The 17,968-nt window shown below is 39.7% G+C and overlaps 1 protein-coding gene across 7 annotated transcripts in view; it reads left to right on the forward strand.

Moving 5' to 3' along the window:
* The window catches only part of Rhot1 (ras homolog family member T1), a 74,684-nt gene extending 59,644 nt beyond the window's left edge, over positions 1-15,040 (forward strand). Inside the window, exons 19-22 of one of the 7 annotated variants that reach the window (XM_057774616.1) lie at positions 646-741; positions 2,320-2,442; positions 12,312-12,455; positions 14,015-15,040. In XM_057774616.1, the coding sequence (XP_057630599.1) occupies positions 646-741; positions 2,320-2,442; positions 12,312-12,455; positions 14,015-14,132 (481 nt within the window). In that variant the 3' untranslated portion in view covers positions 14,133-15,040. Of the gene's footprint in view, positions 1-645; positions 742-2,319; positions 2,443-6,107; positions 6,325-12,311; positions 12,456-14,014 lie in introns of those variants that run through there. The other 6 variants (XM_057774619.1, XM_057774618.1, XM_057774620.1 and 3 more) reach the window with 6 other exon arrangements.
* The last annotated feature ends 2,928 nt before the right edge of the window (positions 15,041-17,968 follow it).

Here is a 17,968-nt window from a genome sequence, read left to right on the forward strand (position 1 = left end):
GGTGTGTGAAGAATTCTAAAATCTTTTGAGAATTTACATTGAACTTTATGTTTGAATTCAGGATTTGTCTTTTTTTAAAGTGCTGTAAAAAAATTACAGTGGAATATTTTGTATTATTTTAGCCACAAATTTCATGTACATTTATTATATCTATACATGCATATGTACAAGCATATAATTATGGTTATCGTCATAGTTCACTAACTGCCTTAAATTTGCATGATCTTAATGACATCCTACTCAAGTAGTGTGTGTGTATAAATTCTGTTTGATAACAAAACAGCTTTTCAGGCAGTGCGTTTCTCAGGATTTTAGAGCAAATTCTGTTTATTATTCTTTTAACCTTGAGGTCATTTTCTCATGAAAACTAGATAGAATAAAGTATAATTAATACAGTACTCTTATACAATAGTAATAATTAAACATTGTTGAAAACAAAGACTGAAGTTTTCCAAAAAGGTATTAATTTATACAGATTTTTGAAGTCATAATATACTGGTATTCTATTAAAACACCTTAAAAAAAAGCAGCAGGCCTTTGACTTTCTGTTTGTATTGGAAGACAAATCATTCCTATTAATATAAGAGTTAAAACCTTCTTTCTGTTTCATCTTTGCTTTACAACTCTCATGTATGTTATCTACAGAGAGGATCATTACAGAGGCAGCCTCTCCCGAGACATGGGCAGCACTGATAGAATAGAGAATTTGAGAAAAATCTGGTTCTTTCTAAAAACTGCTTTGTAAGTTGCTTTTTCTTTATGATTCTGTGGGATTTTGTTTACATTTTCTTATAGGGTGGTCAAATCTCCTTCCTTGCTGTTAGTATTTAGAAATATCTAGAAACGCACTGCTTGGTTAGATTCATTGCGTAGCTGTGACTTATGGTGCTGTCTCTGTTATGTCAGCCGCAGAGGGGACTGCAAGTGTGACTAGAGCTGCGTCTCTAAACACTTTATGCTAACTCGTGTGTGTGTATATATGATAAATGTACATACGTAGACACTTCTTGGGTAATTAATACCAAACTACTTCTCATGAAGCATCTCCCTGTTGCTCAGCATACTTTGCATCTCTCCTTTTTGGTGGGTGGAGCCTTGTGGATGTGGAAGTTAGATTCAGTTTATAAAATCACAGATGGATTCCAGTATGACAGCTGGCAGTGTCTTGTTAACAGTGATGTAATTCCTCATCACAAGCCAGGTTTTAAAAAGAAATATCTTAAGCATTGATTCTCAAAATTCCTGTTTTTCTTTATATTGGGAATTAGGCACTATTGGGAAGCTGCAAATGCCCACAGCCATGCCACCATGCACTGTGGTCTCATCAGCTCTCACAAGCTAAAGCCAAGGCAGATTGGACCAATCATTTGACTGAGAAGCCTCTAAAAATGATCAGATGTTACAAGAAGTGATGGCATTAATTCATCAGATGATACTCTCTCAGTGGGTTCTGCGCCAGTCAGTACCTCGTCATATGTGGTGTAATGGTTTTGTCTGACCACTGAGCGACAGTCATTGAAGGTCCTGCATTGTAGTCAGGTCTTAGGTGAAATGGGTCACCCATGTGCCTGTGCTAACCAGTGACTTCACTCAACCAGAAAGGAGTCAGAAAGCCCTTCAATTTCATAACTGATTCAATTGGCTCACGAGATTTTTACATCCTTACCAGAGTCTCATCCATCATACTTACAGCTGCTGTGTTTTGTAGCTGAAATTAACCCTGTGTTTCTTCTAGTACAAATTGCTGAAGCACTCTGATTTCCTTTGGGAGCCAGGGTGCTTGGTGAACTAAAGACGATGTTGTTCATATCTTCTCGGGGTTGAATATACTCGTCTATCGACTTTCGTGGTTTGTCACCCTTCTCCTTCCTGGTTCAGGCATGTGTGTATGCTGAGGGAGGAGGTAGAGGAGGGAGTGGCTGTTCAATGCTAGCAAACCTTGTCCTTTCAGTTGGCGCTATGGCTTACTCAAGTTTCATTTTTATTAATTTAGATGAGGGTGCCATCTATTGCTGTGCATATTTATTCCACTAAAACTCATCTAATAACGATTCCATTCCCCCTTCAACATTTTTTTTTTAAAGTATTAGCTAATATTCCCTAGATTTTCTATAGGGAGAGAGGAAGAGCTGTTGCTGCTTACTATGTTTTCAGCCAATGTGGAATTCTGCACAACTTTAGCATGCCCCACACTGTCCTTTTCCTTTCTTCAAAGAGTGTTGCATATGCCTAAATCTTTCTTTTTTTAAGTTGGCACACTCGACTTGTGCCATATTTATAAGAAAGAACTCAACCCTGTCCTTCTGTGTGTTTTCACAGCCATGCCCGGTTACGCTGTATGTGCACCTGCAACAGGTGTACATTTTGCATCTGTCAGAACTTCCTCAACTCAGACTTGCTGCAATCTGTAAAGAACAAAATCTTCACTGCAGTTCTTAACAGGTTCTTAACTTTATTTACTGGGTACCAGGCATTCTGTTAAAATACAAAAGAAAAAGTGGATAACTATTTATTATACAGCTACTCACTATAAAGGCAACAAGTCAGCTGACCCCTACTAACTCCCACTGAAAGTCTCAATTTGATGACAATGTTTAGTTTGGGAATCACCATTAATAATGTTTTTTTTAATTAATAGATCTATCTTGGGAACTATTAAACAAGATTTTGAGTCTTTTCACTAGGAAAGTTAGCAGCCTGTTCCATTTTAAGAGGTAGTTTGTGTATGGATCTTTTGGGTGTCCGGTGTTGACTAGGAATTTTTTTGTAGTGAAGAAAAGACATGTCAATCCAAAATCAGAAACATTGTACTGTACTTAGTTTGTGTTCCTATGATATATCATATGCAAACCATACTAATATGAACCAGATTCTCTCTTCTTGAAACCATTTGTAATTCCAGTATTCCTTTTGAGGGAATGTTTATTTGAAAGAACATATTTCTGGAAATGAGAGTAATAATGAATTTTAAGGACTTTAAGGAATATGGAAAAAGAGAAAAAAGAGCTATAATGCTAGATTCTGAGCCCCCCCCCCTTTCAGGTTTGTTAGCCTTGCTTATTCCAAACAGGCAGATTACTTATTGAAGTCATTTTAAGTTAAACTATGGCATAGCCCTATAAAGCAATGTATTCTTTTATAAATGAAGGGGGGAACGTGATGCTTTCATTCTCTCAAAGTAGTGAACTTTATTCTTATTCTGATCTTTTTTTTTTTTTTTTTTTTAAAAATATTTATTTATTATGTATACAATATTCTGTCTGTCTGTATGCCCTCTGGCCAGAAGAGGGCACCAGACCTCATTACAGATGGTTGTGAGCCACCATGTGGTTGCTGGGAATTGAACTCAGGACCTTTGGAAGAGCAGGTAATGCTCTTTAACCTCTGAGCCATCTCTCCAGCCCTCTTATTCTGATCTTGCTACCCTTTTGTAAATTAGTGTTTTTTTTTTTTTGTTTTTTTTTTTTAATTAAAGCCTACATAATGTTTAGTTTGTATCTGTCTAAGGATGATTTTGGTTTTTGAAGTCATCTAAAGACTTCATTAAGTCTTTATCATTAAGAGCCAGTTTAAACAGATAAGATGGCCTAGCTACTCGTCCTTGAATACTCTAGCTACATCTATATCCTGGCTAGAGTCTAGCTAGATCAAATAATCATCATATATGATCACCGACACAGCAGCTGAACCCGTGAAATGTTGACTGATATGCAAGAGATGGAAGCTAGTTTTGATAGTGTTCTGTAAGGGTTTCAGTGGCGCTTTGAGCACTAGCACCTCCAGAATTAGGACGCAGCCCCCTGAAGACACTACTGTGAGGGGTTACCTTGCTCCTGCCTCTGTCCTTTGAGAGCCTCTTGTAAAGAAGTGACCAGACTCCACCATGATGACTGACAGAAATACAAGGCTAGTTCAAACTGAACAAACCTAGGAGCTCTGGATCTTAAGAGTTGGAAGATTCTGCAATTCATCTGGCTAATCCCATGAGAATGCTTCCCTGCATGCCTTCCTGAGAGGCAGCTATTTGCCTGTGGATTTCATTTTTAAAGAGAGGCTTTGCTTTTTGCTTTTGCTTGTTTTTTTTTGTTTTTTTGTTTTGTTTTTGTTTTTTGTCCCCCTCCCCCGAGACAGGGTTTCTCTGTGTAACAGCCCCAGCTGTCCTGGAACTCACTCTGTAGACCAGGCTGGTCTCGAACTCACAGAGATCCGCCTGCCTCTGCCTCCCGAGTGCTGGGATTAAAGGCGTGTGCCACCACCGCCCAGCCAAACATTATTTTTATAATTTGTCCCGTTATATAACTATCATTTTGTTACTTTCGAATTGCATAGATTAGATGTGTTTAAGTTTTTAAGTTACTGATAAATAATGTTGACTATTCAGAGATTGAAAAGAGAGAGACGTGAACAAACCATTGGGAACTCTGTCAGTGATAGATGTAAAATTCAGCTAGTGAAAAAAATATTCTTGAGCCATGTGTGGGGGCATACACCTGTAATCTGTTTTTCTTTATCTACGTTTTGCCTCTGAGCTTTTTGCCTTTCTTTTTGTGTATCTTACTTTCCTGCTGTCTCCATGGCTGATGGACTGACGGCTACCTGGCTTCTGGCCCCAGGCACATCCCTGTCTTTCTCCCTCATTCTCTTCTCCTTCTCTCTCTAGATTGCTTCTCCTCTTTATTCTCTGCCAGCCCCTCCTATCCTCCCTCTGCCTAACTGTTGACCATTCAGCTTTTTATTTCTTTTTTTTTTTGATTTTTTTTAAGATTTATTTATTGATTATGTATACAACATTATGCTTCCATGTATGCCCACATGCCAGAAGAGGGCGCCAGATCTCATTATATAGTTGTCTCAACCAAAACACAAAGGTAGCAGAAGCAAATGTAACACATCTTTGCCTAGTTAAATTAATATTCCACAATGGTGGCACACACCTGCAATCCCAGTACTCAGGAAGCTGAGGCAGGAGGATCTCCAGTTCAAGACCAACCTAGTTTTCACAGTAACTTTGAGGTCTGACTGAACTCCATTCTGAGAACCTAGTTCCAAATATCAAAATAAAATATTTATTCTTACCTAATATGCATTGTATATTGTATTATAATCTAGTATAATGCATATTACCTGTTATAAATTGTATATTACCTAGTATACACACGTTATCTAGTATACACAATGCACATTACTACCTAGTATACATTGCATGTTATTATCTAGTATACATTGCATCTTATCTATCAGGAGTTTCAGGGAAGGGTTTTCTGGAATCAGTGTACAATTTTCATCACGTTCTTCTGACTTACAAGTGGATTATTTTATTTATTAACTAGGAAGTGACATGCTTGATGTTTTATTCTTGGTGAACCTCCCTTTTCTTACAGTGATTACTGATTACAAACCACCTATTTCATTATATATTCTAAAATCTCTTAATTGCTATCATAGCAGACTGATTGCTTTTCTGTATCATTGGTGACAATTTCCCCTTAGGTTGATGCAGTTTCCAGGTGAGACTGGAGATGCTTTAAATTGATGTGCTTGCTCTACACTGCAATCTTCAAACAAGCCAGCCCTATCTGTCACATCTGTTAAAATGGGAAGTGATTTAATAATTGTGTCAGCACTCCTCACTGGTAATCAGGTAGTCAAGATGGAAAGATGAGAAGTGTTGAAGGGAGCTGCGGGCTGTGTTCCTGCCGCCCCAGCTCCCAGTAGCCTGGCCAGCTTATGCCCCAAAATAACAACACACAAACTGTATTCTTTTAAACACTGCTTGGCCCATTATATCTAGCCTCTTCTCGGCTAACTCTCGCACCTGGACTAGCCCACTTCTAATAATGTGTGTAGTAGCACCCCAAGGTGCGCTTACCGGGAAGATTCTAGCCTACGTCCATCCTGGGTTGGAGCTTCATCGCATCTGCTCCAGAGAGGAGAGCTATCGAGTCTGAGCTCACTTCCTCTTCCTCCCAGCATTCTGTTCTGTTTACTCCACCCACCTATGTTCTAACCTATGAGGGCCAAGCAGTTTCTTTATTATTTAACCAATGACCTTCCTCCATCAGAGGAGGAAAACAATGTATGTTTCAGAGGACTCTTTCTTACCTCAGTTGCTGCTTTGCCGTATATTGGATAGAAGTGCAGTGAACTTCGGAGGTTCTGTGCTAAATTTCTTCTGGGTTATAGAAGAGCATAGAGAAGCAGCACAGGTGAGCTGAGGTCAAAACTCAGCTCCCAAAGGATCTAGCATTCTAGGTAAGTGATGTGGAAGTGTGAGGAGAGATGGTGGCTGAGACAGGCCTGTCTATAACATAAAGGCAGTAACTATTCAGCTGTAGCCCTGTATGGTGTAGCACTAGTGTTGGCTGGCTTTCTATTCTACAAACGCTTAAAAATAACATTTTTATGTGACAAGAGCTTGGTATGGTGGGCCTTAGTTCTAATCTCAATACTAGGCAGGCTGAGGCAGGAGAATTACTATGGGTTTAAGGCCAACTTAACATACAGAATGAGTTCCAAATCAGCCTGGGCTAGAATGAGACTCAGGTCTTAAAAAAAACAAAAGCAAAACAAAAACAAACAAACAAACAAAAAAAACCCACCTAAGCCAGGTGTGGTAGCACACACCTTTCCCAAGCACTTAAGAAGCAGAAACAGGCAGATCTCCAAGTTTGAGGTCAATCTACAGAGTAAGTTCCAGGATATTCAGGGTTTTGAACCTTGTGTCAAAAAAAAAAAAAAAAAAAAAAAATCCAAGCAAACAAAATTTAACATGAAATTTCCTGGTAACTGACAGATATCCATTACAAAACTTTTGAAATTACCAGGACAAAGAATGTTTCCAGGCAGTTGTTTTGCAATCTTAGTTTTAAGGTAAAGTTTCCTGAGAATGGAGGCACACCAGAGTATGGTGTAGTGCTGAGGCAGAATATCACCACAAGTTCAAGATCGTGTCACAAACAGATAGGACAGAAAAAAAGGCCACCCAAGGAATGACAGTGTCTCTGTTCTTCACCCCGTAGTTATTACTCACCCAAGAAAAAGTGGATGGTGGGATGAGAATGGAAACGTCTCTGTTTTCTCAGGTTTTGACAGTGTTTGGTGGTTGGTCACTTAATTGGTTTGTCATGCTTAACATATCTTATTAATGTAATTAAATATAAGGAGGAGAGAGAGAGAGAGAGAGAGAGAGAGAGAGAGAGAGTTACTTTATTAAAAGTCACCTGAGGACTTTTCACTGAGTCTCATTCCCTGAAGAGTGTTTTCATCTTCCGCTAAGTGATTTAAAGAAAGGACATGGCGGCAGGCTCACAGACACTTGCATTTAATCCCAGCACTCCAGAGGCAGAGACAGGAGGATCCCTGTGAGTTCCAGCCAAGCCTGGCTTACATAGTTCCAGGACATCAAGGGCTGCATAGACATATATTTCATACCTGAATAGTTTTGTGTTTTCTTTAGAACTATGAATAACTAGAATTGTATGAATTAAAATACATTTGAAGGATCATTACCATGTCAGATTGGGCTACACAAACGGCTCAGAGGTTAAGAGCACTGACCGCTCTTCCAGAGGTCCTGAGTTCAATTCCCAGCAACCACATGGTGGCTCACAACCATCTGTAATGAGATCTGGTCCCGTCTTCTGGAGGGATACATTCAGGCAGAACACTGTATACATAATAAATAAAAATCTCTTTTTTCTTTTTTTGTTTTTCAAGGCAGGGTTTCTCTGTAGCTTTAGAGCCTGTCCTGGAACTAGCTCTTGTAGACCAGGCTGGCCTCAAACTCACAGAGATCCACCTGCCTCTGCCTCCCGAGTGTCCAGCCAATAAATAAATAATTTTTAAAAACAAGAAAACATGTAGTCAGATCGTTTTATCTTTGGAAAGGCTTTCATTTCCAAAAGTGCAAATTATGCTAATTGGGGAAAACACCTTTTGAGATTATTTTAATTTTTAAATACTTTTGGGATTTGAAAGTGATAAACTGAGTATATAAGAATGAGTTTGATTGTTTCTTTGAATTACCCAGAATTCTTGTTTATTACCTGTTGTAGGAGCCTGCTTGTTTGTTCTCAGCCACTCAGACTCAAAATAACCACACAGAAACTGTATTAAAACTCTGCTTGGCCAATCACTTAAGTGTATTGCTGGTTAGCTTTTACATCTAGTTAGCCCATTTCCATTATTTTATATTTTACCATGAGTCTTGTGGCCTACTGGCAAGGTTCCTGCTGGCAGCTTGCGTCTTTCCCCTCTCGTGGCTACATGGCGTCTCGTGACTCCTCCTTCTTTTTCCCAACATTCAGTCTAGTTTTCCCCACCTACCTTTATTCTGCCCTTCACTCGCCCAAGATAGCCCTTTATTAACTTATGGTTTTCACAGCATACAGAGGGGAATCCCACATCAATTGCCTATTGTTTTAACTTAAGAACACCCCTGCTTCATGTGATAATGTTATAGGAGATAACATATAGGAGAGTGCTGTAGAGTTGATCTGTCCTTTGGGTGTTCTTTTTCACTCAGTCGCCTCTGCTACTTGATGATTTTTTAGTCATCTTTTAAAATTTTTTGTACAGTAGATTTTGGTCATATTCTTTCTCCTTTTTAAATACTCTCGTTCTTTTTCAAAACCTGGTTTCTATGTGTAATCTTCCCACTCTTCTTAACTTAAAATTTAATCGTAATTGTTTATTTATTTATTTTATTTTTTGGGGGGGGGGGATTTTTCCAGGCAGGGTTTCTCTGTAGCTTTTGGGGCCTGTCCTGGAACTAGCTCTTATAGACCAGGCTGGCCTCGAACTCACAGAGATCCGCCTGCCTCTGCCTCCCAAGTGCTGGGATTAAAGGTGTGCGCCACCACCGCCCGGCTCATAATTGTTTATTTTACAATTCATTATTTTTGTGCGATTTTCTTTGGTGCTTAGATTGCTTTAGGATTTTTTTCATTTTATTTTATTTGCATTAGCCATATAAATTATTTATTCATGTTTGGTTTCAAAGTACATAATTCACAGTATTTGCTGACTTAAAGATACTTGGATAGACATTGTCCCCATTGTATTTTTAATACATTTTAAAACTGATTATATATGGTGTTTATTTTAAGCTATTTACTAATGGACTACTACTAATTGTCTGTTACTTTGATAATCACCCAACTTCTTTCCTTATAAAGTTTGAATTAATGTTTATTTAGGTGCCCTTTTAAAGGAAAGGACTTTTATTTGTCAGACCAAAATGAATTGCTTTTTCATAGAATTATATTGTGAAAAGGATCTATTCTTAGGATCATAAATACCAGGACTCTAAGTGCTCTTAGAATGCTGTGCTGCAGTAAAGTAATGCATACAAAGAAACCCTGTTTTAGTGTCTTGTATGCATCATCTACTCCCCTGTGTCTTTAGGGTCAGCTCTTTCAATCTCTATAACATATAGGTGGGACTTTTTATTTTAGATTTATTTTTGTATATGAGACTTTTCCCTGCATGTGTGTATGTACACTACCACATACATTCTTGGTGCCTGAAAAGGCCAGAAGAGGGTATCAGATCCTCTGGAACTGCAGTTAAAGATGGTTGTGAACCACCATGAGGGTGCTGGGACTTGACTGCAGAGCCTCTGGAAGAGCAGCCAGTGTTCTTACCTGCTGAGCCATCTCTCCAGTCCCTATAGTTAAATTTAAGATAACTCAAGAACTTGTTACAGATTCTCAGTCAGCTGCTGCTGATTAGGATTTCAGATTATTTTCCTTCTGGTTCATATATTAAAGAACATGACACAGTAAAGTTTGCCTGATTTGCTCTTTAAGCAACCCTAGTCAACAGAGATCGTGGAGCATTTCCTGTATATCTGAATCATCTGTAAACTTGGGTTCTTACTGCTTGGGGAAGCATTACTTGACCCTAGGGCAAAGCTGTACCTCTCCCAAAGTGTATGACTGTTAGGCATGCTGCTCAGTTAACAGCTTGCTTGTGATTTCTGTCCCAGTTCATCTCTATTGCGTGCTGTGCACTGATTTCTTAATCTCTCCTGAGAAACCTGTTAAATATTTCATGCCTTCTGGCTCCATTAGGAGACCTGTGCTAGCAGGCCAGGACTGTAGGTCAGTTTTAGCATGCTGGCCTCACATCCACACACACACACACACATAATGAAATCAGAGGAATAAACTGATAGCAGTAATGGCATTATTATTAGACATAAATTTAGGAAATGCCAGGTAGAAACACTTGGGGAACTGAAGCAAGGAGGTCCAGAAACCTTTCTTCATAGAGTATAACTCAAAAAACCTCATGCTTTATAGTTACCTAAGAGTACTTTCTTAAAAGTTCATCCCTGAGATACATAAATGGAGTTGTAAAATTAGAATACCACTTATATTAGTGCATCTGTTTCCTATGAGTTATAGTTAGAAAGGATAAATGGAAAGATGAAAGGAATGAAAATTAAAACTTCAAATTCCTTTCTAAGAAGTTACAAGAGAATACTAATTAAATAATACTGAAAGTATAGCAAATGGGCTGGAGAGCTGACTCAGTGGTTAAAAGCACTTGTGGCTCTTGCATAGGACCTAGGTTTGATTTCCAGTACCCACATGCTGGTTCACTCCACTTCCAGGATATTCTGTATACTGATACCCTCCTTCTGACCTCTAAGGGCAATAAGCATACACGTAGTGCACATACATGCATACATACAAGCAAAACACATTTTAAAAAATCTAATAAATTTAGCCAGGCAGTGGTAGTGCACACCTTTAATCCCAGCACTTGGGAGACAGAGGCAGGCGGATCTCTTGAGTTTGAGATTAGCCAGGTCTACAAAATGAGTTCCAGGACAGCCAGGGCTACACAAAGAAATGCAGTCCCAAAAACAAAACAAAACAAACAAACAAACAAAAAATCTAGTAAGCTGTTTAAAAATACAACAAACAAAACAAAAAGGAAGCTGACTATGGTGACACACTCTTTGGTTTTTTCGAGACAGGGTTTCTCTGTGGTTTTGGAGCCTGTCCTGGAACTAGCTCTTGTAGACCAGGCTGGTCTCGAACTCACATAGATCCGCCTGCCTCTGCCTCCCGAGTGCTGGGATTAAAGGCGTGCGCCACCACCGCCCGGCCAGGTGACACACTCTTAAAACTCCCAGAACTCAGGAAACTGGGGCTGAAGAACAAAGGAGAAAATTAAAAAGCAAAAGCAAGCTATCTGGACATAATGACTCCTGTCTGTTAATCTAGCCCTGGGAGGCAGAGGTGGCAGGATCAGAAGCTCAGGGCCAGCCTAATCAACATCACAAATCCCTGCCTGGAAATAAGTAGAGCTGGGGATGTAGCTCAGTGATGGAATGTGCCAGGCCCTAGGTTATTCCCCACAAAATAAAAACTCAAAATTGAAACAAAAGCTGTAATGCACTTTCAACTGGTGCTATTACTTTAGGGCAATGGTTCTCAGCCTTCCTAGTGTTGCGACCCTTTGATACAGTTCTTCATATGGTGACCCCCAACCATAAAATAATTTTTGTTGCTACTTCATAACTATAATTTTGCTGCTGTTATGAATCATAATGTAAATATCTGTTATGTGATGGTCTCAGGCGAGCTCTATGAAAGGGTCATGGACACCCATCCCCACAAGGGATATAGACCCACAGGTTGAGAATCACTGCTTTAAGTCATCTCTTTCCCTACTGGAAATGCAAAATGCAACCTCTGTTTCTGTATGAAAACTTGATGAGCTAATAGTTTGGAATGTCGGGATCATTTTTTTCCATATATAATACTTTTAGTTTTCAACATTCTGAAATTTTTTTTCCGAAACAGGGTTTCTCTGTGGTTTTGGAGCCTGTCCTGGAACTAGCTCTTGTAGACCAGGCTGGTCTCGAACTCACAGAGATCCGCCTACCTCTGAACATTCTGAAATTTTAAGCTTATAAAAGCTTCACAACTTATGATTGTTAACCTCAGTTGAGTGACTTCTGTGGTTGTCATATGTTGTCAGGCAGTGCTTATGGTAGAGGTTTGAAAGGTTTTCTCAGTGTGTCATTCACTAAGACCAGTCTCCTAGGGATATGTAGGGGATCCATGTAGCAGCTTCAGGTTTCCTTGTTCAGTGTATGAATGTTTTAATACAGTTTTTAACTCCGTAATTATCTATGTGATGCATATATTTTAAATATAGAAAGCATAAGATTCAATCTTATAGAAAAGGAACCTGAAATATATGTAGGATGTTTATTTGAGAGATGTTATTTTAAGTCCCGTTCTTTCGTGAGCCCTGCTGTGAACTGCCAACTGTGTGCATGTGTATGAAAGGTTAAAAGCCCGGGTAGCTGAATGGGGTGCCATGCTGTTAGCAGACGACGAAGGCAGTATCACTCACCAGGTGCACGCCGTCAGCTCTGTAGAAGATTCCATCTTCATGGAGTCATCTCGTGGCCAGCTTTTTCTTGATGACAGGTAACATTTCCCACCATCAGTGGGTTGGCCGCGTTAGAATCTTTCCAGCTAGAAAAAAACTGAGATCTAAATATTCTCTTCCCTAACCTTTTAAGAAAATAAAAACATTGCCTGTTGGAAAAACTAGCTTGCAATGTAGAATAAACCTGTGCTATCACTTTGCTTTGTCCAACACAACTGAGAAGAGACTTGTGATGAGAATGTGATGTGGAGTGCATGTGTTGTCTGGCTGTGCTGAGGTGCATGGGGCACTGGCTTGTGTTGCAGTGGTTTCTAGAGAAGAACAGATTGCATTTTGTGAAAGCTAATCCAAACATTATGTAAATATGACCAAGGCAAAGTAGCTGTGCACAGAGTTGACCTCTTGACTCTTAACTCCTTTGCATACAGCATCTTGGTCTTTTAGTATCCGCCTTTTGCTTCAAATCTGCCTAATTGTAAAATAACCAAGACTGTCTCACTAAGCTCTTTCTGGAAGTTTTTACATCACCTCAATTGTGTGCACTTACCTAAGAACCCAGCCTAATTCTCTTCATCGACACTTAAATAAAATGTTCCAACCATTTAAGCTTTATCCTTGTCATGGTAAGCTGTCATACTTGAGACACCTGAGGGTACTTAGCAGTATTATTAACTGAGCATGCCCACAAACTCAGTTTGTGGTATTAGACTGTCCCTGTTCTCATTGTATATAATATAGCTTCTTTGTGTCATCACCTTTTGATGAATCATATTCCATCATGCCATTTATTTGGTGTCATTATCACTGCCTGTCTAACTAACATCAAGGTTTGTTGGGTTTAGTTTTAGTTTTTTTTCTCTTCAATTAGCATTAACCAAACTAAGCATTAATCAGTCTTCCCTTCTTCTTTGGGGGGTATTTTCTAGAGGGGGTGAATTTCTAAGTCTCAAGTTTCCACATATTAAAAATTGCTCTTGCCGGGCGGTGGTGGCGCACGCCTTTAATCCCAGCACTCGGGAGGCAGAGGCAGGAGGATCTCTGTGAGCTCGAGACCAGCCTGGTCTACAAGAGCTAGTTCCAGGACAGGCTCCAAAACCACAGAGAAACCCTGTCTTGAAAAACCAAAAAAAAAAAAAAAAAAGAATTGCTCTTGAGACAGTATTACTGTCACTTGTCAATTAACTGCTTACAAGAAAGCTTTTGATTCCTGAGAATAGAAGTTTTTGTCTTGCTTGCATTTCATGAATATGACCCTAAGAATTGTAAGACTCCAGCCTAATTCTCCTTTTGAAGGACTGTGGTAACATTAAAATGTGTTCAGCTGATTTATCTAACTTTATTTCCCATGTCACAAATGTGTATAAAATTTTAAGTGTCAGCTTCCAAGTAGTAGCTAATTGTAAAGACATTTGTCTTTACTGATGTCTGTATTGTATGTATAGCCATATATATGAATGTTTTGGGTAAGCATTACTATATGTAATTAGCCTGACAAGTGTGCTAATATTTCACCCAGATAGAGGGTTAGGTTAGATGATTGCTGTAAAATTTCCCTACTAATAATGTTTTAAATATAAATTCTATTTTCTGACTGCAGGCACGTGACACAAGCTGACCTCAAGAGCTCCACGTTCTGGCTTCGAGCAAGTTTTGGTGCTACTGTTTTTGCAGTTTTGGGCTTTGCAATGTACAAAGCATTATTGAAACAGCGATGATTAAAAAGTAATAATAATCGGCCTACCAAAAGCAAATACTTTTATGTACATTCTGAATGCTTTAAATTCTGCTAGAAATATTGAGATATTTATACATGCAGAGTTACTTTATTAATATTTGTAATTCATGCATAAGAGTATTTTACTGATAGTTGATGACTGCAGTATTGGCTGGCATGTGGAAGCAAACACCCTTAGTAGCCAAATTTAAGTAAGTGGCTGAATTTCAGAGGCCAAAAGGGAATATTTTGTAAATAATGTATATATTCAGGCAAGATATGGTCTCCCACAGTGTCCTAGAAATGGTGTTTGCAGACATTTCTACATTAGTGTCATAGTGTTCACTTGGCTCACTCTGCTAGGTTTCAGTCACCAGAGATCGCGTCACTCTTGAACCACACATTTATTTCACGTTGACTCAGAATGATCCTTTGGCTTCTACAGCCATTTCTCCCTGTTTTTAAGATCACACAGGAGTCAAGGTTAGCTTTCCAAAACCACTTGTTTCCGTCACTTATGCTAGGCCAGAATCGAAGCCATTGTGAAATCTAGAAAATTGTGTAGCGGAGAGTGTGACTGAGGAGCGGAGGCAGAAGCAGCTGGCAAAGGTGTTAGCTGTGTGACTACAGTGCTTGTCAGTGTGCGGGATTTTATAGCCCTTTCAATCAAACGGGAAACAATTTGTATATTATCAATGTTTTTAGTTTGAACAGGCCGCCCTGACCACTGCTGAATTTCATATGAAGTGAAACTGTTCTATAATGGCCGTGTCTGTTGTAGTTTCTGCCATAGCTGCATGCGTCACAAAGTGTTCTATATCTGGCCAGGATAATCTGGAGGCAGCACTTTTTTAATGGTAAAATAAATCTAATGAATATAAACTCTCACAATAAACCTATTTTTTTCCATCATTGACCTTTTTAGGTATTTAAATAAATAATTGCTGTGTAATGTGATGTGGGGTTTTGTCTTATAAAGTATCTCTGTCCAGGTGGGAGTCAGCTCCTCTGCTTTCTTCCTTTCTTAGTTTAGAAATTATTTTTTATACAAAAGCACCATCCTCAGGAGGAGGGAAGCCGAGTAGGCTCTGTGTAAAGTCTAGAGATGTGTCCTCAGAGGCCAGCATACCTCTGCCTGTGTCGGCTGCTGTGGCTGCTGCTGGCTTAGGTTAGACCTCACCTTTAACATGATGGCTCTTCCCTCTGCTGTCCTGAGGACATTTTTTTTTTTTATTAAAAATTTCCACCTCCTCCCATTTCCCTCCCACTCCTCTTACTCTCCCTCCCCCTCCCTCTCCAGTCCTAAGAGCTGTCAGGGTTTCCTGCCCTGTGGGAAGTCCAAGGTCCTCCCCACTCCATCCAGGCCCAGGAAGGTGAGCATCCAAACAGACTAGGCTCCCACAAAGCCCATCCATGCAGTAGAATCAAAACCCAGGGGCTGGAGAGATGGCTCAGCGGTTAAGAGCATTGCCTGCTCTTCCAAAGGTCCTGAGTTCAATTCCCAGCAACCACATGGTGGCTCACAACCATCTGTAATGAGGTCAGGTGCCCTCTTCTGGCCTGCAGACATACACACACACACAGAACATTGTATACATAATATATAAATAAATAAATAATCTTTAAAAAAAAAAAAAAAAAAAAAAAACCAGTGCCAGTGTCCTTGGTTTCTCAGTCAGCCCTCATTGTCAGCCACATTCAGAGAGTCCGGTTTGACTGTAATGCAAAGGACACTGTCATTAAGACAAAAAGGCAACCTGAGGACATTTTCTCAAGTGGTCACACTTCCTGAGCAACTGATCACAGCTTAGCCCATTATAAACTTGTTCTTTTACTTATTCCCTGTCTCTTCTTCCTCTTCCCATTTTCACTCTAAATTTAAAGAAAAAGAAAATTAAACATGACAACACCTCAGTTTTATTATTTTAAATTTTTTATTATACTGTATTTATTTGTGTATGTGTGTGTATGGGCCCGTGTGTGTTGTAACGTGTGTGGTCAGAAGACAACAAATCAGAGGAGTCAGGCCTCACACAGGTACAGGGTGGGTCTTGGCAATGGGCTTGGTGAGCAGGAAACTTTGCTGCGCTAGCTCTCAGACCCTTAATTTTGATTGCTTTCTGACAATTTCCCATATGCCAAATAAATTGATCTGTTGCACATTTTTCAAAGAAAGCTATGTCCTTCCTTCCACATTTCTTTTTGTTTTGACTAAAATAATATCTCTTAAATATTGCTGTGTTTGTGAGAAACAGGAAAGAAAACAGTTTGTCAAGAGATGGAAAGTGGCCGGGTGGTGGTGGCGCACGCCTTTAATCCCAGCACTCGGGAGGCAGAGGCAGGCGGATCTCTGTGAGTTCGAGACCAGCCTGGTCTACAAGAGCTAGTTCCAGGACAGGCTCCAAAGCCACAGAGAAACCCTGTCTCGAAAAACCAAAAAAAGAGAGAGAGAGAGAGAGAGAGAGAGAGAGAAAGTGGCCATGCATGGTGGAGTACACCTTTAGACCCAGCACTCAGGAGGCAGAGGCAGGTGGATCTCTGAGTTTGAGGCCAGCCTAGCCTAGTCCACAGAGTGAGTGCCACAAAAGTTGTCACTTCGTAGAGAAACCCTGTCTCCAGGTGGATTGGGGTATGTGTGCGGAAAGTGCTGGGTTTATATATTTAAACTTTTTTTTTCTCACTCTTAATATTTCTTTCTTTCTTTTTTTTTTTTTTTTTTTTTTTTTTTTTTTTTTTTGAGACAGGGTTTCTCTGTAGCTTTGGAGCCTGTCCTGAAGATAGTTCTTGTTGTAGACCAGACTGGCCTCGAACTCACAGAGATCCGCCTGTCTCTGCCTCCCAAGTGCTGGGATTAAAGGCATGCGCCACCACCGCCCGGCTTATTTATTTCTTTTTGAGGGTTTTGTTTGTGTTTTTTTGTGACAAGGTCTTACCTAAATACTTTGGGTGTCCTGGAACTCCCTTTATTGACCAGGGTTGCTTTAGATCTTCCTCCTAAGTGCCAGGATTAAAGGCTAACAGAATGTGCCACCATGCCTGGCTGATCTTGTCATTTTGTCCTTGATTCACAAAACGTCAAGAGAGGAGAGATGCCCCAATTGTCTTTGTTGGTGTATGACCCACATTGTACAGTCTGGTTACCCTCTTCTGTCTGTCAGCTGAGGTGGTGTGGTAAGCAGGTGTGTAGGTATGTTCCTTTGTTTTACATCCATTTTAGGAACTAGTTAATGTGGGAAAAACACAGTAAGAGGCTTCTTCTAACTTGGACGGTTTGCTCCAAAAATGCAAGCTATAAGAATACTTTAAAAAAAAAAAAATGAAGGAATTGGGGACTAAAGGATTAAAAGAAAACCTTTCACCGAATACCAGCTGCATTGTCTTGTAAAGAGCAATTCTGAGACCACTTGTTAAAATGTTTTTTTTATTATTTTATTTTCTGTTTTTTTTTTTTTTTTTTTTTTGAGACAGGGTTTCTCTGTAGCGTTGGAGCCCGGCTGACTTTTCTATCTAATAAATTAAACACTCCAAGTGTTTACCAGCTTTGAGCCAGGTGGTGGTTCCAGGACAGACTCCAAAGCTACAGAGAAACCCTGTCTCGAAAAACAACAACAACAACAAAAAAACAAAAAAAAAGTTTTAATGAGTAATAAGACATTTTAAAAAGAACTGTCAGCCGGGCGGTGGTAGCGCACGCCTTTAATCCCAGCACTTGGGAGGCAGAGGCAGGCGGATCTCTGTGAGTTCGAGACCAGCCTGGTCTACAAGAGCTAGTTCCAGGACAGGCTCCAAAGCCACAGAGAAACCCTGTCTCGAAAAACCAAAAAAAAAAAAAAAGAA

This window comes from Chionomys nivalis, chromosome 7, assembly GCF_950005125.1.
Source record: "Chionomys nivalis chromosome 7, mChiNiv1.1, whole genome shotgun sequence".
Lineage (NCBI taxonomy): Eukaryota > Metazoa > Chordata > Mammalia > Rodentia > Cricetidae > Chionomys > Chionomys nivalis.